This window comes from Poecilia latipinna, unplaced genomic scaffold, assembly GCF_001443285.1.
Source record: "Poecilia latipinna isolate Pla-1442-1.1 unplaced genomic scaffold, P_latipinna-1.0 Scaffold1704, whole genome shotgun sequence".
Classification (NCBI taxonomy): Eukaryota; Metazoa; Chordata; class Actinopteri; order Cyprinodontiformes; family Poeciliidae; genus Poecilia; species Poecilia latipinna.
In genome coordinates this window covers 73,506-100,560 of record NW_015114320.1, presented here as the reverse complement: position 1 = coordinate 100,560, position 27,055 = coordinate 73,506, and the positions used below count along the sequence as shown (strand labels likewise).

General features: G+C 37.4%; 1 protein-coding gene across 4 annotated transcripts; it reads left to right on the top strand.

Annotated features, from left to right (window-relative positions):
- Positions 1-1,360: 1,360 nt before the first annotated feature.
- On the top strand, positions 1,361-26,551 carry ccny (cyclin Y). 4 transcript variants are annotated; one of them, XM_015060366.1, is made up of 12 exons: positions 1,361-2,022; positions 14,010-14,084; positions 15,498-15,518; positions 17,594-17,628; positions 17,715-17,738; positions 18,271-18,371; positions 18,518-18,553; positions 19,084-19,138; positions 19,454-19,573; positions 21,697-21,863; positions 23,279-23,441; positions 23,908-26,551. In XM_015060366.1, exons 1-12 carry the CDS (start codon positions 1,869-1,871, stop codon positions 24,019-24,021), a joined length of 1,065 nt encoding a protein of 354 aa, XP_014915852.1. In that variant the 5' UTR covers positions 1,361-1,868; the 3' UTR covers positions 24,022-26,551. The 4 variants fall into 4 exon arrangements, with proteins under 4 accessions (XP_014915852.1, XP_014915853.1, XP_014915854.1 ...); XM_015060367.1 differs by lacking the exon at positions 15,498-15,518; XM_015060368.1 differs by lacking the exon at positions 17,715-17,738.
- The last annotated feature ends 504 nt before the right edge of the window (positions 26,552-27,055 follow it).

Below are 27,055 nucleotides of genomic sequence, written 5' to 3'. Positions count from 1 at the left end.
CAACATCGATAAAATATGTTAAAATGGTAAGTCAATTAACACACACACACACACACACACACACACACACACACACAACGTTTTACTGACTGAACTGTAAAACATTCAGTCATAAAAAGCATCACTCAAACACAAAACTCACCACATATCAAAAAGTGCAATGTACTTGGATTACCAGTAGGATGTGCCATACCATCGTAATTGAATGCAGCTACCGCGTGATTATCACGCTGTGTGCAATAAATCTGTATAAAATGGTTTTCACTTTTTAGCAAATAGATACATTTATTTCATGGAGTCTCCTAATTCAAACTGGATTCACAACTACAACCAATGGAAATAGTGTGTAAGACAAACTCTTTCAGAATTCATCAATACATTAAATTAAATGAGAGATTTGTGCACTTTCTTTGGATTTATTTCCATATTTCATCAAAAAAAAAGATAAAATGATACAAATTAAGAAAAACAAGAATATTATTTTATTTTTTTGGGGGGGGAGGAGGGGGAAAACTGAGAAAACAGAAAACCGTTTAGGTTATTGTGTACCCAACTGTCAATTTATTTAAATCTGCAAAATGTTAAAGAGACTTTAAATCCAATACTCTCACCCAGGGGCCCATATAATACCGAGGCCGCCACTGTATGCATCATAAAATTTTGTGTATAAAAGAACATTTTGGAGAATAAAACGTTTTTGTCATATTTGTCGAACACAAAATCCTACAGAGAGATTAAACAACGTATTCCAAGGAAAAATATTGGAGTTGCTGCGTCCATCACAACACCGGTATAGGTCACTTATTATTACAATAGTATTTATTACATTGCCTGTAAACATTAAAAAAGGATCACTGTGAAAACAGATCGTCTTCAGAAGCACATCTGCACTAATCCAACTGTAAAACCCAGGGGACTATCACTGTAGTCTATTTATTACTCAGTTGTAACCACCCACTTGAACCGGAAACGTTTCTATCACGGACACAATGTGGATGTGTTCAAGTACCGACATAAATGTTGTAATTTCCATTCGTTCTTCGACATACAACATCATTATGTTTTGGGAAATATAAAAGCAAGGTGGTTAGCAAATAAAATCTGTTCATTGTCTTATCCAGTGTGCTTTTTTATTTACCAATTTTAAAATGTAAGGTAAACCGTAAGAAAGCTACTTGTTTTTAAGCATAGTTTTAACTATGTTTATCATAACTAGGAGTAACTGAATTTGGTGTTTTTAAAACATAAAACTAGTGATTTTATTCACTTGCTACTTTATTTTTCAGGTGCTAGCTACATCGAACTTGTTCAGAAGAAAATAAATAGCGCTTTAAAAAGTCCTACTTTATGCGAAGTACTTGAAAGCAGCAGAGCAGCGGATGTAGCTGCAACAGCAATCTACTGTACAGTGGCAACAATGTAGCAGTCAACGCTGAAATTTATTTTCGAATTGTTTAGGAACGGCGTTGTAACCTTTATTTATGTCGATAAAAAGTTTCGGGACACCAAAATGCCTTTGTAACGATAGTTGTGAGTCCTGTCAAGAAATACGAGGCTAAGGGAGTCGAGGGGAAGCCGAAGCTCTTAGAGGCGCTGCCTGTCCCCGCTTGAAGGTTTGGAGGAGGACGCTGGGCTCCTCTTCTGATTTACCGACCCGAGCTTCTCGTTTCTCATCAGTTTTAATGGCTCCGCTCAACCTTCGGGACGCCATTGGAACACCGGAGAAGGGCGTGTAGCGCTAGCGGATACCGGGGGAGCAGCTCGTACCGTTACCGCCCCGTTTCTCCCCCCCTTCTCCAGCAACACCGACAGGACGGTAAATAAAGCAGTTGGGGCGGCGAAGACTGTCACCGGGGCCCGCGTACAAAATGGGGAATACAACCTCCTGCTGCGTGTCGTCGAGCCCCAAACACCGGAGGAGCAACCACTCTAGGCTGGAGCCCTACCGACCGGAGCCGGAGCTGAGTCGTGAGGACACGGGCTGCAATCTCCAGCACATCAGCGACAGAGAAAATATTGACGGTAAGACGCAGACTGACAGGTCTGAAGTGAAGTTCACTGAGTTTTTGAGTATATTGCTAAATGAAAATTCATTTTTAGAGTATTTAAATACCGTTAAAGTGGATGTAGTGGTTTACCTATAGCATCTCTGCAGACTTCAGCTGGAGTATTAATATGAGAGCTTGCCACAGCTGTGCAAAGACACACCCACTCATCAAATCAATACGCACATTTCTGCAGGTTTTTTTTTTTTTTTGACACATTTTACATTTATGTTGGTTTTACTTTTATCTCGAGTTTTTCCTCAGCCTCCATCTTTGTGGGAGTGGATCCGGGATGCAGGAGCCTGTAGCAGCTTATTAAGGTGTTAGTGTGAATTACTGTTCCAGTGGGAATACATGTGATAATAATGAACAGAGAGGTGAGAGACTTCAATATACTTACAGTCATATGAAAACAGATTCCCAGAAAACCTTCTGGAGAAAAATGTATTTTAAATTTTTTTTTTTTAGAAACTATCAGATCAAATTAAGACAATTAGAGCTCTCTGAAAGCCGAAATTCTTCTATTTTATGTCCCCCAGCTGACATTTATACTTTTTCAGCGTTCTAACATAACATGCTCTTTTTCTAAAAACCTTATCAGGATTGCCATAAAATGTTCTGCAGACTTTTTTAATTGACACATGTTCTGCTTTAAAACAATTTGTAATATTAGTCGTTTTATTCAACTCAAATCTTGTTTGTTAGATTTTCACAAAAACAGAAACGATATTGTGCCTCGAAGCAAAATAATAATAAAAAAACTCTCTACTTAAATTATTTTTAAAACTTATAAATGCATTCTAAAATTGAAATAAATAAATATCCAAGGCCAGAATCAATTCATTATCTGACCACATATCAGATCAATTTTTGTTTTTTCTTTGGCTTATAGGTGTTTAGCATTTTGTGGCATAAGTGAAGTTTTAAAATATACTTGGATCATGACATCATTCAACAGTCAGCCAATCGATTGTCATTGCACAGCGTTTTCGTAATATCCGTTTTATTCTTTGCTCTGTTATGAATAAATTCCTTCAAAGCAGCCACACTCATTGCCACATTTTAATGTCTTTAATTTTAGAAAGCAGAACAAATCTGATATTTTGACTGAAAAGCATTTCCGTAAGGCTATTTTTATTATTATGGCCGCTTTTAAAGGCACCGCTAGGTTGACTTTTCTCTTTAACATAAAAACTGATTCTGTTCAAACTTAAATTAAGAGGATTGAGCTGTTATTTTGGGAGCTTAATAGTAAAATTATCCCATTAAATTTATTCAAAAGCCATAATCAAAATCGTGAAGCAAATATACATCAAACATGTTCATCGGTGTTGCAGTTATCAGCTCTAAACGTGGGATTTTAGGTTGAATTTGGCAGTTTTGCAGTTTTCTGGAAGTTTGTGTTTTTGTATTGCAATGATGACAAAAATGATGATAAAAACCTATTTCACACTTAATTTTTTTTCTTTTGTCTGTAAATCTATTGTCACATACATCCAGAGTCCTGCTACAACTGCAGCTCTAAAAACAAAATATAAGGTAATTCTCTACATTTCTTACACCAACAGTGGGGGAAAAATGTTAATATTCTCAACCAGTTCTTAGTTTTTAATGTTTCCAGACGTCATAGATAAGAGTTTATTATAAGTATCACATGATTGATATTAACATTGGGTTTTTTTCTAAAATATAAAAAAAATAAAAAAGAAAGAAAATGTTAGATGATGCAATAGTTTTCTATGACTTTATACTGTTTGGGATTTGACAGCATTGATCCTGGGTGGACGTTGATTCAGCAAAAGTGAAAGATTCAGGCTTTGCTATGGTAGCAAATCAAACAACTTTATAAATCTCCATCAGACCACCCAGATAGAGGGTTTCTTTCTTTTTCTTTCTTTTTTTGAGGGCACCAGAGTATAACTACAGTGATTAGCTTGGAAATTTGAGGAAGTGGGAGTAAATGAAGAAAAGGAAGTTTTCCCAGCATGTCACCACAGTAAAGGAAATTGCTTACCAGAGTTCAGTTTTTTGTTTTTTTTTAACAGTAGGAACTGGCTTTAATTCTCCCTGTTGGAGCAGAATATTCTTGTTAATTTGAAGCTGATAGACAATAAGCTGACATTTCCTCACATAAGGAGATAAGAGAGAGAAGCTTTATGCTCTGTGGAACAGTGTTTGTCTAAGTTTCCTTTCTCCAGTGCCAGCTCCCTTAAGTTAATAATGAGGCGTGGTTGAAGTCCTGAAGCATGTCGTCATTAGCGACTTGGTAAATAATCATTGAATGAGTCAGTTTGCTTTACATTTTATATAAGGGAAATGTCTGGAAAAAAATAGGATGCTGACGTGGGTTCAGTTCTTTTACATAAAGGTTCTAATTATCAAAGGTTAAAACAAATCCTTTTCTCTCACTTATTTATTTTCCCTCCAATAGATTCTAAACACTATCTGGCTTGTAACTCGGGTCATTCATAATAACAATAATAATTCTGAACAAATGGGCTCCGCTGGTTGTAAAAATAGGAAAACGTTAACTTCTACTATATCCTTTTTTAAATAAAAGAAATCACATCTCTAAAGTAAGCCTGTTGCAATAAGCAATTAGTCAATTAATTGTATGATAAATTGAAATGAGCCTGATCATTTCCTATCTGATGAAGGGCAATTTTGTTTACAGACACATCATGATTTTCTTTTATTTATGGTTTCGCTTGTGTTTGGTTTTTGTTTGTTGTTTTGAGTTGTTGTTATTTTGGCTATTTAAAATATCATTCAGCTCCAATGTTGAGTGTTCTGTTCAAAATTAAAGTTTATTTTGCTACGTTGTGCATCTTTCTCCATCCCACTTAATGTAAATCACAGCGATGGCTTCTCTTCAGTTTTAAAATTAGTGTATTTTGTAATGTAAACACTTTTTTCACAGCACACAAATCACTTGATCTACAACCGAATGTTACTATTGGCGTAAAAGACAAAGAAGACTACAGGAAGTAGTAGTAGGATATTGGCGCCACATGACATTTAACCACTTATCACGCAAACAAACTTAGTCGTCTGTGATTTTATTTGTGTTTCTTCTTTAATGGAAACACTGTAGTTGTGAAATTGTGTTTTTTCCGCATTAGTGGGATATCAGTAAAGTTTTGTGCACATTTGTAATAGCTTGTCTTTGAACAGTTTTCAGTTAAATAACCAGAGCTGATTGACTGCTTGTGCTTCTGATTTTTCCCAGTGGTTTCACCGTTCTGGTGTTTTTATCACAGCCTTCACTGAGATAAAGACATGTCTGTTAGCACTCATATGTTGGGCCTGAGGGCAGGTCTTCTGGTTGTAATTCAGATGCTGAGTAATTGACTACTAGTGAGAGAAAATTGTTCATAAAAGACCTCTGCTGCTCCTCTTTTGTTTGTGCAGGCAATAACTAGATTTCACAATCAAGATGTCCTCTAGTCTGAAACTGTTTGATCTGAAAGATTCTGCAGTACCTGAAGAAAATTGTACTATAAGGTAGATTTTATTCAACAGATTGGTTTAGTATTGGTTTAGTATAATATTATTATAGTAATATATTATTCTAAACCCTCTAAATCAACACATGGGCTACTTACTTTACCTCTAATCAAATCAAAGACTTTTTGATTTGAAAAAAAGTCTTTAATGAGTCAAATTTAAAAGAGTTTGATAAAATGGCAGCGATTTCTTTGAGTTTTATTTAAAAATGACATCTGTAAATAAGAGATGGCTCCGAGCTCAGTCTCATCAGTAGTGAAGTTAGCTATTTCTGGAACACACACACACACATTGATGAGTCCCACTTGCAGGCTAATTATAATCTGTACATGGATTATTCATGTGTAGTTAATGAGTCTGGGGAGTTTCCTAACTGTATTCCAGATGAGTTAACCCAGATCTAATATTTACCAGAGTGACATTAAGACAAAATGTGCACTTTACAGTAACTGAGCTTTAACAAAAAAATGTGTTAAGTTAAACTTTATGCATTGTGATTTCCTGTTTTGCCAAGCACTCCATAGCATAGAAACACCAACCAGAACTTAAGAAATTATTTTTTTCTATCTTCACTAAATATAATAAATAACCACATAGGGCTAGACAATATGGCTGAAAAACATATCAAAATATAAGTGATATGTTATATTGTGTATTGTGTATAGCAGTACATCCATATCACCTAAAACTGATAACTCAGTGACTCATTTATCTGTGATTTTGGTGTGTATATTATATGTCCACTAATACTGAAATGTCTACAAGGCTGCCAACATTTCCAAATTCAGCATGTTCCTTGACAACGACTGAAAGTTGCTACTGTCATTTTAACTTTCCTTTAATCTACTGAAGTCTTGTTCTCTCTCGCTGTCTTGCAACCTGAACAAAAGAACAAAGAACAAAAGTGTCTTTGTAGAAAAAACACTTTCCTTTAAAATTGCCTTCTATTTCTGTTGTAACCCTTTTTTAGCTTTAAAACAGACCAAACTTGCTTTACTTCCTTTATCCTTTAAAACTAAAAATGGTTAAAGTCGTCTTTACATAGTAATAGCTTCCACACAATCAAGACGGAGTGACTTGGTAGTGTTTACTTTTCACTGAACAATAGCTGTGTTTCCATTGGCTATATAATTGTCCAATTTGATATTTCCAAAATAAATTGGCTTAATGGAAACATTCCAATTTTGGAAAAAAAAAAAAAAAAAAAAACAACAAAAAAACTTCTGTCTTTTCATTAAAAAATTTTTTGGTGCTTATTTATTTATTTTGTTGGCTGTATGGAGATTGGCTTATTTTGCAAAACTGCAATGTAAGCACTTTTTTGCATCACACAAGTCACATGATCAACTACTGAATGTTGCCTCTGGCACAAACCACGAAGAAGAAGACTAAAGGAAGTAGTTGAAGGATGATGGTGCATCATGTTCTTTTACGACTTATCATTTAAACAAACTTATTCACGTGTGATTTTAATTGCATTTCCTACTTAATGGAAACACTGCAATTGCAAAGCTGTGTGTGTGTGTGTGTGTGTGTGTGTGTGGGGTGGGGGGGTCACATTGACATAATATTGACAAAGTTTTGCACACATTTGTAATGGAAATGCAGCTACAGTTTGGGGAAAAATATTGGTTTATTGACTTTCTGACCAGTCGGTCACCATTCAGTGCCCGGTCAAGCTGACAATGATTTGATTCCATTCACCAGTCTATGTCTTGTTTCATTTCTAGCCAAAACAAATAATCACAGTCAGGTTGATGATTATTTGTTTTGTACATTAACAGAAATGTACTAAAATCCAGACTAGTCCTTCATATAAATCACTGCTGTTCCTGGTTGAGTGTGATGCATCAAAGGGATTTCCAGACAAACAATGAAATGTAGGGCAGAAAATTTGACTATGTGCCATCTGTTTACACTTCCTCATTGAATCTATGCATATAATTAATACTCTGTCACTGCTTGGATATTTCCCTCAAGAAATAAATTATTTGAAAGGGACCATTTTTTTCTTTAAGTGCAAATTAACTGCTGCATGTAGTATTAATTAAAGTGCCGTTTCCTTGTGACAGTTTCATTCTATCTTGTGTTGAGATTAATACTATGTTATATGCATGTTGCTGTGTGATTAGAGGGAGATGCTAACATTTATAAAAGCAGCAAAGCTGTTATGGGTTTGAAAGACCAACCTTGTTCAAACAGACATTAATGTGTTTGTCGGAAGTCTGCACTGAGCCTCCTCTGGGATTACAAGTGTCTTTAAATTATAGCCCTCCGCATCCTCTCCCCCTTAAAATGTTCGGAGACTTCATTTTATCATTTATTAGGTGTTCATCTGTTACACTAGATCAAGAACATCTTTCTCAAGAAATTCTCAAGAGACTCTTTATTGGCAAAATTGGAGTTCTGCTTCAATCATATAGTGCATCCATAGCCCCTCCCTCCCCCTGAAAGTGGTGCTTTCAGCTACACGTACGCTTGGAAAAAGTCGCAGTGGAAATTCATGTAGTGTGTGGGCATAGTTGGAAGTGGGAGGCCTACATTTCTGCAGATTTGCAAAGATATAATGGGAAAGGCTACAAAAGGGACAGTGACATCTAAATGTGGCACAGAATGTATTCAACATGGTGTGTGGTCTTATGCAGTTCTGCAAAATAAGACCTTTTGCAGAACTCGTAAGAGTAAAATTACAGTTCTCACCTCGAAATTATGCATTGTGACTTCAATGTCATCCTAAAAACAGAGTGGTCACACTATCAAATTAAGCTCGGCTAACAACGGGTGTTTGATTTTCATTTTTCAACACCGTCAGAATATTTCTAAGCCTCATAAATGCAGGCTTTGAAACGCCTTAAAGGAGTATGACTACCTTAAGATACCAATTGGATTGCATAGACATCACCACACATCTTTCTGAGGTTAGAGTAGTAAATAAAGCCTTGTTGTTTGGGAAGAGTCATGTAGTCATGACTGTTTTCTGTGTTTAGCCACTAAACACAGAAAACAGTCAACAGCCTGACAGGGCTTGACACCAATGTCGTTCCTCACTCCCTCACAATTTTAACACTCTTGAAACGTTACGCTGTCATATGGATTTTGTATAAAAGAAGAGCTAAGGGAGGACAACTGAGTGTGGTCAGGGAAAATACATTACGCTTGACCAGCTTTCACAAGTTCAACACCTCTTAATGACTACACATAGATCTGTTATTATGAGCTCCATTTTGCTGCCCTGTATGGAAATTGAACAGTGTGTGATGAAGGCTTGTTGGTATTAATCCAGTACCTTTAAAATAAAAGTACATTTTGTGATTGATATAATGTCTGTCTGGATTCTAAATATGTTGGATTATTTATTGTAAATAATAATAATAAAAGTGGGCGTGTTAAAGCATTCTTGATGGAAGCTACATATATACCTTGAATTTAGGAATGGAAGATAAGAACGTAAAGTTTCATCGTGCTATTTTGTGATAGTACTTTGATAGCGACAAAAGTGATGAAAAGAACTACTTCTTGCTACTTTTTCAGGTAACTTTATGGCTGTGACTGTGTCATAGCAACCATACCACAAATACTGCTCTTGGAAAAACATACCATTTTATCAATATGCTTTTTTAGGACACCAGTCATTTGAAGTGTGATTTGTATCACTAAATTGCACACATTAACTGCATTCAATAATATTTTCAAACTTATTGATGCTCTTATTTGACCTTCTCTCATTGGAGAAAATAGTAAAGCTGCATTCCTAACAATGCGGACAGTTTTACAGGGGTTTAAAAATCATTCATTTTTTGTGGCAACAGTAAATCAAATTTTGTATGAGGAATTTGTCATGAAAAATTATAAGCAACGTAATAATTTCCAACTTGGATTGAGTTGCTTAAACTTTTTGGAAAGGAGGTGTGAGCAATAACTTTGTCCAGGCAAATGTATTCAACTACAACCCTATTCTGTTCTTTAACATTAATCATTATACTATTGATGGCCCTGTTGCCTCACTGGCAAAACATTGTCAAACCATGGCATAAGAGGGGCAAAGGTAAAAGCCATTGCCTTTGTGTGTGTTTGTAGTGTTGCAGTGCAAAGTTTTGTGCCAGATTGGGAAGATGAAATCAGATCAGTTTCTACCACTTTTGCCACAAGAGTATCCTTATACCTTGTTTTTGGTAACAGTAATATATCATATATTTTCATCACCTTTTCTGGAACATATCTAGCAATGAGCATTGACATTACACATTTTAGGTGTCACTAGAGAGGATGCTATGCTACTGCTAAGCTAGCGCGAAGAAGTCTGGAATTGGATTTAGTGTATGCCAAAAGAAAGCTGCAAATATTTGTATTTCCAGACTTTGCTCCGCATCTCATAATCTACATAATGTGCATCTGTATAATTTCTTTGAAAATGTAGTTACCACGCAAATCTTTAAAATGACCTTAACTCAACTAAGATCTTAGACAAATTTAGTCAAGAAAAATATAGAAATACAATGAAACAAACCAGCTTTAAACTGCAGTAGAAAGTGTTTGTTTTCAGCTGCATTACTTTTTATTTGAGCCCAAACTTTTGAGCGACACTGAAGTGATTAAGATCTGGACACAACAAGAAGCATGTGCTACTTGTGTGGTTCATTTGAAAATGTTTCAACGGTCGATTTGGTACTACCACCCACTGCTACGTCTTTGTTGGAAAACAGAGCAAGAGCCAGCTGCTAAAAGCACAATGCAGTGTTCAAACAGGTGTTCTAGGCAGAGAGAGATTAAGCAAGAGAAGAGAAGACGGCAAGCTCAGCTGTGTGCCTTTGCCTTTGATGGGTCCGCCTCTACCATCTGAGTTGTTTCAAGCCAGCGTTGCCTAGCTACAGTGAGCAAGAAGATGTGAGGGCTGGGATAGAGGAGAAAGAGGAAGGGTGGATCTCGCTCTGTTTGGTGTAGAATAAGTGAATCTTTTCCTCCCCATCTTCTCATCACTGTTGAACATCTGTTGTGTTTCTCATCTTACTAGTTTTCAGCTTCCAGGCTTTTTTGATTATGAAATAGATTCATAATTAGTTCTTTGTGGATCCTTGTCTTAAGCCTGTTGCAATAAGCAATTAATCAATTAATTGCATGACAAATGTTCTCAGAAACTGAAAGTGGGATTGAAAGCAATCACAAGAGTCTGGAGTGAATACGATACTCACAATTCAGCCATGCGATGCATTAATCACAGCAATTCCCAAAGTACCAGTAACATCTCCGATACTTTATTAGTGGGTTTCCTGGCATTGAAAGCATGCTGCCGACAGCATGCATGCATACTGCACCATTTGGACCCTCCAACTCATATAGGTCAACCAGAAACCAGCAGTGCGTGTCCTTTCAAGGATCATGTTGGAAACTGAAGTCTCCTTCAGAAGGATCTCTGTTGGCAGGGTGCCGGGAACAACGCAACACATCTGGTGTAAATGCTATAAAAGTACTGTTGAGAAGTCTTGAACTAATCTGTTATTCCCCAGTAAGGCAGGTGCAATTATAAGCAAAAACATTGTGGGAAGAACCGAGCATTACCAAGTTGTTCAGGAATACAAAATATGAGTTTGGTTTGTTATTTGAAAGTTTTGAATCTATTGGTGCTATAATTTTCCAACAATGCCATTTATATATATGCATATGTAAGATTATATACGTAGCATTTTGCACATATTTGTAATGGACACACAGCTACTGTTGCTAACCTTGCTAACTGCTTATTTGTGATGCTAAGTCCAAATTAGAGCTGCATAATATATAAAATCACAATCGAAACTGCATCATCAGTATGTGGAATGTAGCCATCACAAATTGGTCCTTGGAGGCAGTATTTGATTTTAATTGTTATTCATATAAATTGTGTAGAACTGGACCTTTTCTTGCCCATTAGACTTTCTCAGTCTGATATCTACACTTGTGCGTTTTTTTTAATGGTTGAGATGCTGAAGTTTATAAAGAGTGAAAGGATTTAGTAACTGTGAAAATGGGTAAATGTAGAAGTTCCTCCCACAAATGCACACACCGACCTGTTCCCTCCACTCTTTGTTCGGTTTGCCTCCCTCAAAGTATGTAATCACCACCATTTGTTCCATTTCCTCATCACTTCCTGAAACGGAGGATGTTGAGCTCTTTCTTCTCCCCAGGTTGGAGAAATGGGCTGGAGTTTTTGGAGAGGCTAGAAATAAATAAAGGGGGGTTACCAGTAGCAGCTGCAGACAGGGACACACCTTCAGTCTGTGGATGTTGTCATCTTCCTGTGTGTATGCGATGCTGTCTGGAAGTCGGAGGAAATGTTATAAATCCTGGCTGCAGAGAAGGAAAGGGTGCTCTTGCCAACACTATCGAGGTCACTAACTCTGAAAGCAGCATCCATAACCCACCTTCAGCCCTCTTAATGTCTTCCTACACACCCGTCTTTATTCAGCATGGAGGGTTTATTCCACCAACATCACAGCAGCGTGTGTCCCTGTGCATGTATCAGTGCCCTTTGAGGCTCTTTAAGTGGCTCTTCAGCTCAAAAACACTGAAGTTCAAAAGAGTAAGGAGACAATGGCAATGGCTTGTGTGTTACCTGCAATGCACTGATGATACGTATGCTCTATGGTTGGCATCACAGAATGTTTAAAGGTTGATGTAAATGCGAAACCCATCTTTTACATCTCTTTTAATTTCTTACTTTTCTGCTTGTCAGCCTTTCTTAGTTATCTGTTTCATATTCTCTTTCTCTATGATGTATAGAGGCGTTAGCCCTGTCTTACCCTTCCTGTCTCACTGACATCACACACAGAGTCATAGTCTGAAGCTGCTTTCAATTTAGCTGTAAAACCGTCTAGGGTCAGAATATAGTTATTGACACTAGTGGTGTTTTATGACTTGGAAGTAAGTAGGTCATGTTATATTTTCTAATGATCTTTAGAGAATCTGAACAAATGTCTGGTGTTGTGCTATTCAGGATATTAACTCACCACACCCAGATGGATTTTTGCAGTGTAGAGTTTCAATAACTAACTTTGCCTGTTTCTTCTAAATAAAATGACCCTTTCCAACATGCTTGTTCCTGTGGGTTTTAATCAGGGTAAAATGTAGGACACAAAACTTGATACTGTTATATTCAGTGACGGAAACAGAAACTGACCGTTGAACATCAGGGACTGTAGCTTTTAAAAAAATCTAAACCAATGGCTCCAGATCTGCTCAGGAAAACTTTACTAGTCTCATAAATAACAACTTACTTACAGCCATCCAGTCCATGTCCAGTCACACAAAAATACCATATATGTACAATAATTATAAAGTGCCAGCAACATTTAAAAACAGAATTGAAAGTACACATTTGCAACAAGAAAAATGTAAATAAAAAAGGAGAAAATACAGTAAATTAGCTACACTGGTCTAAAAGTTATTTTAGATGGAACCAATTGCAGGTTCCATAGATTCTCTTCAAAAATGTAAGTACACGAAAAAAAAAGAAACACAATTATACTATTATAAGAAGAGAAAGAAAACAATATGAGAAGTATTAAAATAACCATTATTGATGCAGTCTGTATTTTTATCTTTCACTGACAAGAATACTGAAGTGAGTCTCAAAGTATTTGAAGCAGCAATCTAAGCCTGTTTATTGTTATTTATTTATTGTATATTTGGGGATGTTATCCTTCTGGGTGAAGAAACCCCTTTCCGCTCAAGTCTTCTGCAGTTTCCAAATTGCACTATATTTACATCCATTAATTAGATTCAGCCAATTAGGTTCTGCCTTGTGGTGGTGTGTGTTTGCAATTCTAATGAAATTGATTAAAGGTTGTAAAAAATGTCATGGATACATTTTCTTGGCAGTGAGAACTAAAGCACTGTGCCCTGGTGATTGTCTCGTCAATGTTGCTTTAATTGTCTTTCATTGCAGAATAACTGTACCTGGCTGACTGTTACGAAAAAGTAGAGCTAAAAGGTTGAGTAGTTACCTGTGCAGACATTTTACTGTTTATCTCAACACAACAGTACTGCAGTTCATAAAATCTCCCCACTGAAGGCTTTGTTTTCATTCTGCCGGCTCCGGTGTGATCAGCACATGTTGATCTAATCAAGATCTATAATACTCTGCTGTGTTTGCTGAGTTCATCGATTTCCAAACCGCTGTTTACACAGCACAGCACTGATGCAGCACACTGTCAGCTGACAGATTACCTTTTCGTCTAGTTCACTTCATTACAACGTAGACACTTCACCCCTAGAGCCAATTTCAGACTTGAATTTGAACGCAGCATGTTTTGTTTGTCCAAGTTAAATACATTTGACTTCAAATAAATTAACAAAAATATAATCTTACAATTACCGGAAAAATATGTTAGTATCTATTTTTGTCTTTCATTGTGTTTGTCCATCGCATTCCAAGTGGGATTGGGATTTTGAAACTTAAGTTTTTCTTTTTTGTAATTACAGATCTGCCCATGGAATATAATCCTTCAGATCATCCTCGAGCCAGCACCATCTTTCTTAGCAAGTCACAAACAGATGGTAAGTTGTGACCCATACTGGGACTTCTCATTTCTCTGAATGTTGCATCCAAAATGTCTCTACTCCTTGAGCTGACTAGGAATTGCATAACATTTTCATCTACAAATAAGTTTTTGTGTTTTTGTGCTAAATACAGCAATCTGTTTGGACTAGGTTAGCATAGCATGCTAAAACTCGTGGTCTTGCATGAGTTTTAGCCTTTAGAGCAGAGGTGCTTAACTCCTCACTGTTGACCGTGGCTTTAACCGGTTCTTCCCCAGTGAACCCTTACCAGGTTTTTGGAACCACCTTGGGGGTGGTACAATCCGGACCTTGTTGGATATTGCGGCCAAGCGATCATGTGTTCAATGATCGTCAGCGGATTTACGTCTGCAACAACAAATCAAATACCATTTTCAATCTATGACAAAATTGTAGTTTGCGAGATGGCGAGCTTCAAAGTAATAATTCCATCGTCAAACCTTGAGGTCCAAACCTTTTTATTGATTATGGCGGAAGACCACATACAGCGTCAACTTGTCAAGGCAAACCTCATCGAACAAATATACAGAGAGATTTCGGGAAAACTGGCCGACGAGTGTCAATTTTTCACAATCAAAATGACGTCATTGGAGCGTCAACCACAAGTCCGGGCACTGATGGTCCACCCCCATAGTGAGGATCACACTGCCCAGGAGACCCACCCAACTCGGCTAGAGCCATTGTCATGTCTCAATCTGGTGAGACTTGACAATGGTTGCTAAAAGTGTAAAAAGCTCTAGATGCCTTAGATGCATTCCTGTTCCAATACACCTTGAATCAAAAGGACGATTCACTATCGGGCCTGTACACAACTTGATGACATGCCACAGAGGCAATTGATCTATTTAACTCAGGCGGGTTGGAGCAAGAATGCATCCAAGCATTTTAGTACTACCGAATACTGACTGTCAAGAACTGTAGTTAAGGACCCTTACTGTCGAAAGACACTGTTGTTGTCTCATACTGTGTAGCTATTTTCAGATTTTCTTCCAATTCAGACACAGCCTCTTTACTTTAGTGAAAAGTATTCTAATGCTGTTTAATATCTTTAATCCTGGAGAAAAGCCAGTTGAACTTTGCAGCCTGTTGCCTGGAGCATGGTGTATTGATCAGGGATAATGTGCTGGAACTCCTCACTCCTCTGTTGGCCATGATTACGCTCTTGTGGGAAGATCTGCTGGCCATTGTTCTCAGCACTTTATAACTTCAGTAGAATGAAAGGCTTACCAGATCTGGACTTATTGAATAATTAAATACAACTTTTTCTAAAACCTCACCAATACCACATCCTTGATGTTTGCAGACTCACCATTTGTTACTTCATTGTGCATTTTCTTTTGAACATCTGTCATGACGAAAAGCATGAAGCCAACTTGGACTTTTGTTTTTCAGTTTTGCTGCCCAACAAGCGAGGTAAGCATGTCTGTGTGTCCGGTCCCAACAGGGCTGGTAAACACCGCCCTGCTTTACTGTCTGTTTGGGCTTAACTCTGAAGAGAAAGGCTCCTTCCTGGTATCTAAAGCTGTACCGCCTTCATGTTTTGTTTTGTTTAGTTTTTTTGGCCAGTGTTGTCTACGTTTTATGCGTCATCATGCCGTGAATGTGAAGGTAGTTTTTTGTGTTTCGAGCTGAGCTACTTCTGTCATTTCGTGTGTACATTTCTTCCACTGCACATGTTGGTCCATTAGTACAACTGTAGTTAGAGCGGTCAAAACCTCCAAAATCAACGTAATGTAATGTGTTATGCATGTTTTAATTTTCTTTCATAAAAATAAAATTGTTGCTTGCTGCATAAACCAGTTGTACTCCAGACTTGTCAGTGGAAAATGTGCATTACTGTGAGAGCATTGGTGGATTGGAGGTAAGATGCAGAAGAAAACCGGGATAAGAAATGTGAGGTACCTCAGTACTTTGTTTCATGTGTGTAATTCTGCTACTCCTACTTTCCCTCCCAACTGCTCCTGTTTGCTTTTTCTAGCAGTCATTTTCCTCCTCGTACGTAATATATTTAGAATACATTTCTGTCTACAACTTTACACTTCTCCACAAACGTCATGGCAGCAATAGGCTCTCAAATGATTGTTTAATCTGTTGGTTTAACCAGAAGAAAAAATTTGTCAATTCAAGTGTGCAGCACATTCCACCAACGAGGCAGTTCAAAGTGCTTTACATCACAACATACAATAAACAATGATGAACAAGGAATAAACATTGCATGTTGTCATATGTCATCAAAATCATTATGTACACTAAATATGTGGATCAATGTTCCAGTTAATACTAATCAAATACAACTCTATACAGACTGGTTTTTAGCCTTGATGTTTCAGCATTTTTGCAGTTTTCTGGAAGTTTGCTCCAGATTTGTGGAATAGGTTAAAATACAGAAGATCATTTACTGTTATGCAGACTAATTCTGACTTGGTCATCTCTCTGTAAATGTGTAGTGGCGGTTCAAGAGTTTGTAGAAGCAAACACATCTTAACACTCTGCATTTGTAGTTGCTGAAATATTCCTTTTTACAGAAACTTACATTTTTAGTTCTGATTCTACTCTTTTTTTTTTCCCCCCACCACAACCTTTAAAGTGCCAGGGATGTAAAACTTATACTTATAATCTCAAATCATGGCAGACCTGTGCCGATATGCATCAGGGGTTGCTCTAAATCAGGTTGTTTCTCAGTCTTTCTCAGCCAATTAAGTGCTGGTTTGTTATTCAAAACATGGAAACTAAAGTTGTGACTAAGTGTGAATCTTCTGTTCACTTTAGGATTTGCTTCGATTTCAATGCCCCTCCTCAGAAAAGGAGAACAAGTAACTCAAACAATAAAATTAAAACAAAACAAAACAAAAAATGAGTCGCTGTCCGATCCAATTCTTTTTCTACTTTCTTCACAATTCCGCTAACATGCTGGTCATGACAAGATTTGCCACAGTTTCCAGTTTTTCTCAATTTAAAGACTGGCGTTTTCCACAATTTCCTGTTTGACATATTATGATACTTTGGTGCAGTCGTATCAGATTAATATTACAGAAAGCCTAATGTTGCCATGAAGCACATCAACCTCCAGTCAAACACTGTAGATAAACATACAGGAATTGAGTCACTGGAGTTAGCTGTGTGTAGAACATGCTACACAGCATAATGTATACAAAAAAACAACCCAAAATGGACATCTATAAAACTAACAAATAGAAATATCCATTGAAATAAACTGGCAACACAAATAACCAGATTTTTTTATTTCTAATCCAAATCAAATCTAACTTGATTTGGATTTTAATACCACAGTAAAAACCATGCACAAGCTTTATGTTGTCTTATTAAAATGCGATTTACTATTGCTTTTTAAAATATTCAATAGAATAACAAGCCATTCTTCAAATGTTGTGGTAAAAATCTGTACAAGAGAACTTTAGAGAGATGCTGCTCCCTGTCTGTTGGGGTGAGGTACTGCGCTGACGCTGTTCTCTCATCTTTCCTTCCAGTTCGAGAAAAGCGGAAGAGCCTTTACATCAACCATGTAAGTGGAATAACATGCATTTGTTTTACTGTTTAACTAAAGAAAAGAACCGTTTTGTAATTCAAATATCTTGTATGCTTTGCAAGTTCACACACATTTCGGAAAACAAGGTAAAGTAATGTCCATCCAGAGTCACCCCGATGTCTTGTATTTGTCAATTTCACAGATCCTACATGCCTGTAATCACACTGTTTAAAAAATCCCTTTTTTTGTTGTTTTTGTGTATATTTTCTATGTAGCTTCAATGTAAAAAAAAAAAAAAAAAAAAAGTTTTTTTGTGTGTGGTGCAGTTCCTCTCTACCTCACCGTATACATTTAATATTTTCGATATGCGTGCACAATCACCCAGTAATCCAAGTAGGTAAATCTGCAATATAATATTGTAAACATATAAACAAAAAAAAAACAAAAAAAGATTCGAGCAACTTGAAATTACACTGTTATTCTTCTCTAAGAGGGACTACATCATGAATCTAAATCATGCATGCAGCCATGTAAAGCACTCAAGCTGCACTTCCTTCCTTCTCTGTTATAAAGCCATTAAATGTTCCCAAGTATACCATTAAAGACATTGATCAATCCACATGTATGTGTTTGCGTGTGTGTGTATGTATATGCGTTTTGTATGATTGTGTGCTGCAGCATCATCCAGGTCCACTGAGACGAAAGTACAGCTCCTGTTCCACCATATTTCTGGACGACAGCACAGTCAGTCAGCCCAACCTCAAATACACCATCAAATGGTAAGTCGCCTCACTATCTCAGGATTCCTCCTCACTTTAGTTCATTAATTATTTACAGAAATATTCCAAAATGTTATCTTTTTCTGCTTCTTTATAGTGGAGATTATTTTTAATCTGCCTTTTTTTGGTTGGTTTGTTTTTTGCAGTGTAGCCCTGGCGATCTACTACCACATAAAAAACAGGTGTGGAAAATATTCTACCTTTTTAAATTTTCCACTGAATGTTGCAATCCTGTAAAAAAAAAAAAAAAAGAAATAGCCAACAAAAACACATATTATATATAAGGTATATATCATCATTTCTTCTTGTATTTTACTTGGAAACTGTGGGGGAAAAAATAATGGTAGTGAATGGAACCAGCTAAAAGTCTCACATTTCTACGTTTAATAATTCTGTCATCAATGTTTCTTTGATGGACCAGTGTTCTTTTATTAATTAGAAGCAATAATACACACAACTGAGAGTGATGCAGAATCTTTTTTACAATTTATCAAATTTCGTCAATCCTGCTTGAAGCATTTATAAATGCAAATCTCATAGAAAAACAAATTTCTCTGGATTCAGTCCAGTGTTTCAGTTCATCATATGAGAATGAAAAACATATAAATGCCAATAAAGGGGCTTATTGAAGAGGCAGATTGCTATTCATCTCAGGTTTTACATTCTATATTTTTTTCTACCTTGATGTTTTTCCTTCTCTTTCTCCTTCCAGAGACATCGACGGACGAATGTTAGACATTTTTGACGAGAAGCTGCATCCTCTCTCGGTACGGCCTCAGCTGCAGACAAAACTCCCATTAGGGGCAAACTGTAGCAATGTCAGCATTCATCAGCAGAACAAACAGCAAATGAATACCAATGAGTACAACATGGGGGAAAATCTGAGGAATCCAGCTGGTTCCTTCTCATCTGTTCCCATCTGAGCGCATTTGCAATGATTTACTCTCAAAATGTACTCTGACACTTTGCCAAATGCATTCTCTATTCTATTTTCTACTCTAAAAAAACTTGATGAGGTGGAAATAGGTTGTTTTTTTATATTACTTGTCTGATTTTTTTCTTTTTTCTTTCTCCATTTCCAGAAGTCTGAGGTCCCTGCTGATTATGACAAATACGACCCTGAGCAGAAGCAGATCTATCGCTTCGTCCGGACGCTGTTCAGCGCCGCGCAGCTCACTGCCGAGTGTGCTATTGTCACTTTGGTAGGTGCCAAAATACTTGAGGGTGCCAAAATGTGTGCAGACACTAGGAGGGGTTGTTGCTGCTTTCTGATTCTCTGCTGTTTTGACTTCTCCAAAATAACCAGTCCACTTCTGTATTCGTGAAGCTGTACTTAGAATCAGAAGTAAACAGTTTAATATTGCTACTTGCGCTTATGAGTGGTAACCAAATTTAATTTCTAGACTGGACCTTCCTCTAACTTTAGGAAACCTTCCTGCTGGATATTTAGACAACAAATTTGGAAACTCTTTCACATCTGAATGTAAATCCAACACATCATAGATTTATTTATTTATTTTGAATAGACAAAAGTAAAAGAAAGGACATTTTCAGAGGTTTGTACAGCTGTCTGTCTGACCTTGTTTAATCTGCTTTCCTTTTTGACATATGCTTAATGGATTTGTTTTTAAGAAAGACTGTAATTATTACACTGTATATGTTTTATTCTGCATGGCTATTCATAAAAAAAATCTTTAATGCTGACACATGGCTTAAAAATACATATGCTCTGCTTCCTCCATGTAAAATCTGGAAGACTACCAGTAACTGACAGAGCAGTTGGCTGGTGGTAATAAAGTTAGTTCAGCTGACTTAAACCTTAGAGCAATACAGATAGAAGCTGTGGATTCTGTCTTTGCTTTGTAGTTGTTGCTTCACTGGGGAGGAGATTAGAGGCTTCATTAAAAGATGGGAAAAGCAGAAAACAAGAGCAACCAGCAGGTCTGTGCAAAGCAAATGTGGATCATGTACAGATAATATTCCCCTGCAGTGTCTTCCAACAGTACAACAAAAAAAAGTGACAAAATTCAAGTGTTTATATCACTATGTTTTCTGCAAATTCTGTTTTAGCTGATGCATTCAACTAGTTTATATCTATTGCTGGGTTTTTCTTAAGCAGAGAGAGAGAAAAAAAAAACGTATTTATTCGAGTGATACTGAGACCAATCCACAATAATCTGAGCGATTCCAGCAGATGTTAGGATAAAACATCATTGTGTAGCATCATAAAATCTCCTGCCAACCACAGCGTTTAACCATTTGTGCTTATTCATTTGTTTGTTTGTTTGTATTGTGAGTAAGTCAGCATGGGGTTTGGCTCTCGTTTCATTGGTGGGTGGGGGCTTCCTTCAGTGGGCTTACTGCTTGCTGCCGGGTCTGACCTACAGGAGGACCGGGCTGACACCGCCTGCACGCACAAACCCCCCACCGGCTGGATTCATCTAATTAGCCACCTGAGCTGTTCAAACATGACTGCAAAATGATACTATTTCTTATCGCAATTCTTGTTTTTATAACCATATGGTCATCATTGAAACCCTAGTAAAAACTTTATTAAAGGATCAATGGGGGGGTGCTGTTGCGATGACTTTCTGAAGGCAATTTTTCCAAAAGAGAAGGAGTTTCTTAAAGAAGCAGAGGCCCAATTTCAAGACGGTAAATTATGAAGTCATATTTATTTTAAGTCATGTTTGATATGTGTAGCATTTTTATAACAACTGTAGATAACATGGTTACAAAATGGCATTAAATGCCTGGAAAGTTCATAATACTGCCCCTTTGAAAAATCATTTTTTATTTCAGTCTGAGTCTACATTAACAATGTTAAGAAAGATTGGAATATTCCGAATTTTATTTTAAAATGGCAAATTATTAATGTGAAAACAAACTGATATGAATAATTGATACTGTATCAGTCAGCTCCTCTTAATAAACATCTTATTTCTCCTTTAGCAAAGGAGTCCAGCTTTGATGTGTGTTTAAATTTCAACTCACCAATGTCTTTAATTCTAACAAAATGATCAGGTGATCCATTGAATCAGCGCCGGTGGTAATCCTTTAACCTGGGGCCCCTGTGGGGAGCTGTGTAGACTGTGGGAAGTGTGGAAACCTAGTGAAGTTGGAAGGGAACATAGACATACAGCGCTTTGATTGGCATGGATATTTTATGAGGAAGCTCCAGGCTGGATCTTTGAGGAAGAAGAGTCACCAGGGGCCTGGAAAACTCTGAAGCAGCACAGAAGCTGTTAAAATGATGTAATTCATATGAGGGAAGATGACTTTTAACTTGTCTGATCCTAAAAATGGAAAACTTTCTCTGTTTCAGGTTTATTTGGAAAGGCTCTTAACCTACGCTGAGATTGACATCTGCCCTGCCAATTGGAAGCGCATCGTGCTGGGAGCGATCCTCTTAGCTTCCAAAGTTTGGGACGACCAGGCGGTGTGGAATGTTGACTACTGCCAAATTCTCAAGGATATCACAGTAGAGGACATGTAAGTCTTTGAAAAGACAGAGAAAATCATCAGATTTTCCTTTTGTTTCTGTCTGAGCTCAGCAGCAGGTCACCTTTTGAACAGAAAGAGGCGATAAAAGCAGAGATCAAACCATAGGTATACTGTTGATTAAAAATAACGCATAATTGTGTGAAATGCCTTCAAATTGCATTATTTGACAAAATATTGTCCAAAAAGTGTTTTTTCTCTAGTATTCCTTATAGTTTATATAAAAGGCAGTTTTTACATTTAAACACCCATTTCTTCAATGTTTGGCTAACAAACTTCTGGTTGGCTACATTTTTCAGATGATCATTTCAACATTGCTCCATGAGATGTTCATAACTCTGATTTTTTAAATTTGGTTTAAAAAAATTGAAAAACAATGAATTGCTTTCCTTCCTCTTCAGTTACAGTTTGTTGCAAGTATGAAAACTATATACTCATCAAAATAAGGGGCTCTGAGGAGAAATTAAATATAACATCAGTTTTTTTTTATAGACATTACTTAAGTTCAAATTAGCCATGAAACCTCGTATCCTTCATATCCCACATGGTTTTTTAACCCTATGGAATCTTGGCAGGATTATCCTTAGGGTGCAAATGATGATATGTAGACATTCTACCCCTGCATTAACCTCTGACCTCTGCACATTCTGCTGAGCCGGCGGAGATCTATTCTCGTCTTCGGGCTGAAGTGACCACAGTCCACCTGTCTGGAGCTGACTCCAGACAATACAGCTGAGTGTTTGCTCCTGTCGCACTCTAAGATCGGGGGGTGGGTGGGATTTACCAGACTGTGACTCAGAATCAGACCAGTTCTATGCTGCTGAATTCCTCCTCTGTAACCGCTGAATCTCCCTTTCCACCTGCTCGCTGCTGGGAAGTTATGGAGAACGTTGAGCGGGCAAATCCAAAAATAAACAAGAGAGAAGAAAACGAAGCAGCATTATTAGGCAGAGTTTGGCAACAATGGCGTCTAATTTTAGCTGCGTGCATCGAAATGTGCGTGGGTGAGGAACAAAGACTGGGAAGGAGAGGTGGATGGAAGCCACAGAGCAGAAAAGAGTCGGTCACGACCGAGGAGAAACAGATGAAAGCTGCTGTCATCGCAGCGCAGAAGAGATCGCAGAGCTGTCGAGGAGCGAGTATGCATGACAAAAACATAATCTGTGTGAGGATTAATTCTCCTCCTCACACACAACACTCAGAGCGCTGACTTGTAAAGCATTCCTGTTCAATATTTGAAAAAGCTTGTTTGACATATTATCAAAGTTATCAGTTTCCGCTTCAGTCGGACTCCTGCCGTCTTTGGAGTTCTTTGTGGACAGAAGTCAACATAATGGTTATTTTAATTTGGTCCAACTAGAAAGCGTTCCTCACTAGACACTTTTCGTTCCCTTTGTCTTCTAAAGGAACGAGCTGGAGCGTCAGTTCCTGGAGCTGCTGCAGTTTAACATCAACGTACCGTCCAGCGTTTACGCCAAGTATTACTTCGACCTGCGCTCCCTGGCTGAAGCCAACAACCTCAGCTTCCCCTTGGAACCGCTCAGCAGGGACAAGGCCCAGAAACTAGAGGTGAGGACCGCCCGTCTACTCAGTGTCTTATGTGTGTCTGGTTTTTGTTCTTTTGTTGTACTGAAATGTCAATTTCCCCCTAAGGGATTAATAAAGAACTTTTTCTTCTTCTTTTATAAATATATTAAAAGACATTTTTTGTTGGTTATCATTAGTAATTGTAAAACTCAGCTTCTATGCATTCCCAAATCCAACATGTGCCATTACAGAAGGAGGCGTAAAGTTTAAAAAGGAGATTATATAGCAAGTTTGCTGCACTAAACAAAATAAAAGCCGAGTTTAGATCATCACCAAAGAGTGTTGTTCGGTACACTTGAGGTTTTATTCACTGTTTTGGGGAAAAAAGATGTAGGACGATCAAACCGAAAATGGTCCAATTGTCATCCAATTCCTCGATAGATTTCGATATGCGAGTATTCTGGGAAGCAGTTCAAGTGCTCTCTGTGTTTCTTGTTTCGTCTTGCAGGCCATCGCACGGTTGTGCGATAAGTACAAGGACATGAGGAAACTGGCCAAGAAGCGATCGGTGAGTGCGGACAACCTGACGGTGGTGCGGTGGTGTCCGGCTATCATTTCCTAACACCTGGCCACCTTCAGAGGATCAGAGGAGTAAATAGACCTTTGCCATATTGTTGCCTGAAAAGCAGGGAGGCGAGCGGTTCCTCCGACTGCAGGCCTGTGGGTCTGTCTGGAACATTTACACCCACACAACACACAAACTTCCATTCAGACTGGCACTTTGACAAGTGAGATTGCCCTTTTCCTGGCTGTTGTACATAAAAGGTCCCACTGGTTGCCTGAATCAAACTGAGCTGAAAGATGTGGAATGAAGATCTAAGTTGCAGGAGAAAAGGAGGTTAATGGAGATAAATTGAGAGACTGGAAAGTTGGAAAGCACTTCAATAGGAAGACAAGAGAAAAAAAAAGTGGCAGAAGTGTTTGTTTTCTTTGAAGCTCAACTGGTTTGTACATCTGATTAATGGAGGCTGATTGGATTTCTTTACTTTGAAACCTCTGGTTTAATCGAATTTGTTCCTGGAGCATCATTTTACGCCTCATACCGACACATTTCCTCACAATGTTTGTGATTTCTTATTTTTTGCATTCCCATCAAACGCTCAGAAAACGATTGTACATTCCATTGCCTGGGTGAGAGCAGAGGTGATACATTTCAGTAGACTACATATCATCAAACCAACCCGCCGAGTATTTATTGAAACTGCGGTCATTTGGCTAAATTTATCCAGAGAATTCATCACACACCTATTTAGATCAGATTTTACCTTAAGAATCTTTCGTCAGGGAATGCTAATTCAACCTCCATGTGCAGAGACTCACCAAGCTCTATCCAATAAAGCAATATCCAGTCCATCTCTGTGTTTTGGATAAAAAGCATACCCTCTCTGGAGAAGATTACCTTGAAGACGAATGCGAGACATACTGTAGAGCTTATGTTGTGTCCACTGCCATTGTCCTGACCTGTGGTGCCTGTAATTAACACCTCTTCCCCTCTCTCTCTATCAGGACGTGAACAAATTCAATTTTTCTGCTTCACTGTTTTGTATGGCTCGTCCATCTTAAAAAGAAATGGCACAATATGGAATTTACATTTCAAAGCCACTTAAATATGATTCTTCAGGGGTTTTGTTGGTCTAATGAAGACCAAGAATAATAAAAGAAAAAACATTCAGCGCTGATTAAAACACTGCTCAGAAAATGAGATTGTATATTTAAAAAAAAGACTTTCAGACTTTTCTTTGTACAGTGTAAATAAATTGTGAAATTGTGAAAGACCTTTAGACTCACTGAAAGGTATATTGTAAAAACAGGGAAAAAAAGGCAGCAGAGTGATGTTAGAAATATTTATATCAGTTTTTATGGAGGAGGGAGGCAGTGAATATTATATGTATGATTTTGTGCTCCTGTGACAAATCAAGTAAAGAAAAAAAGTGAAGTATTAAAATTAAAATGGGACACACCACTCAAGATTTTTTTTTTTTTTTGTCTATCTCGTTAACATTTGCATAATAGAAATCGGTCACCTTTGAATGTGTTACTTTTTGTAAATGGTGTGTTGATCTCACTAAATATTCACCAAACTTTTACACTTTTTCCAAAAGACTTCTTGAACCACACTGCCAAATGCAACTTTTCATTTTTTCTTTGTACTGAGCCGTGAAACTGACAAAAAATAAATTTAGTAGCGTAAAGGTCAACAATGGTTAAAGCTATACATTACCAAATATTGAGTAATGTAAAGTTGGTATTTCTCCATTTATTTTTATTCCCATCCATTCATTTTCCCGCCTTTGCTTTTAGTTGTTGTTAGCTAGCTAATTTATTTCCTGTATTCTATGTTATCTAATATAGAATACAATAGTTATTTAATAGTTGCTTGTTGCACACAACATAAAAATTAGAATTATATGGCGTAGTATAGTAATTAACTTCAGTACAAGTTTTATCTAGAAATGGTTAGCATTAGCTATGTAGCTAACATTTGTTTCCTTTGTTTTTCATTCAGTATTCTGGCTCCCTCTTGTTCTAATATAGTGTTAATTGACGTAAATTGTGTTATTTGTCTTCTCTGTTAACTAATATCATAGTTTGCTTCCCTGAATGTCCTGTATACATCATATTTTAATTTGACATTTCTAAAGCTTGTACTGTTAGCTAAGAAGCTATCACCTTCTCAGCTAGCTACATTAGGTAGTTGGATCAGAAATCTTTGGCTTATCTTTTCAATAAACAATGTTACTGATCTAAACATTTCAGTCACACCTTAACTAAGAAACTTTAATACAGAAAGTTTTGTTTTGACCCAACAATTTTGGTCCATTTTGTAATAAGCTTCTACTTGTTTTTGTCAGTTTCCGGATTCCAAAGCATTTATATTTTCTGGATAAAAGCAGTATTTTTCCACACTTCTCTTCTTCTAGTAGAGAACAAACAGAGAAAAAGAAAAAAAGATGCTACAGACTGAACACTTGTAATTGTTCGACAATATTGGTGAACTTGTGGGAGAAACCTTTTCTTTACACCAGTGTTTGTTTGCCTTATGATCAACTGGACTCGCATTCCTTCGAGATATTACTAATGAAATAACGTAGCCTAAAAAAAAAAAGTTAAATATTGAGCAGTCAGTTTCTATTGCCTTTTTCAAAAAGACAAAGGTCTGAAGAAGTTTCATTTTCAACTTGTATTGTACTTTCCACGTTATGTGCATTTCATTGACGGCCTCCACCGCGTTGTTTTCCGTTGCACCGTTTGTCAAACCGCTAAGGAACCAGTCAGCCGTTCACGTCTGACCTCCATGAGCGAGAAGGGAAAGTACCGAACCAAAGTCGAGGAGAAATGAAGGAAGATGTTTTCCAGTGTGTTGCTCTAACTCAGTCCACTTACACATTAGTTAATGAGGAGTCTGCTCTTTGAAAGGGTTTGCGGTGAGGCTTTGAATGGCTTCCAAATATAAGTGTTTGTAGGAAAGTGATGTTAGTAGAGTTGCTCAAACTGTCCTCAAAGATTGTATATTGTATTTATTTCATATATGTGTGTACATACGTTGAGGCCCCGGTGTTTTAAACGCCAAGAACTGAGCGTTGTTGCCGTGTGGC

Bases quoted from the DNA above. Each gene is read 5' to 3' on its own strand.
- ccny (XM_015060366.1), top strand. From the start codon at position 1,869: ATGGGGAATACAACCTCCTGCTGCGTGTCGTCGAGCCCCAAACACCGG. The intron at 18,372-18,517 runs GTAAGTCGCCTC...TGTTTTTTGCAG, and splicing joins CTCAAATACACCATCAAATG to TGTAGCCCTGGCGATCTACT. The intron at 23,442-23,907 runs GTGAGGACCGCC...TTCGTCTTGCAG, and splicing joins ACAAGGCCCAGAAACTAGAG to GCCATCGCACGGTTGTGCGA.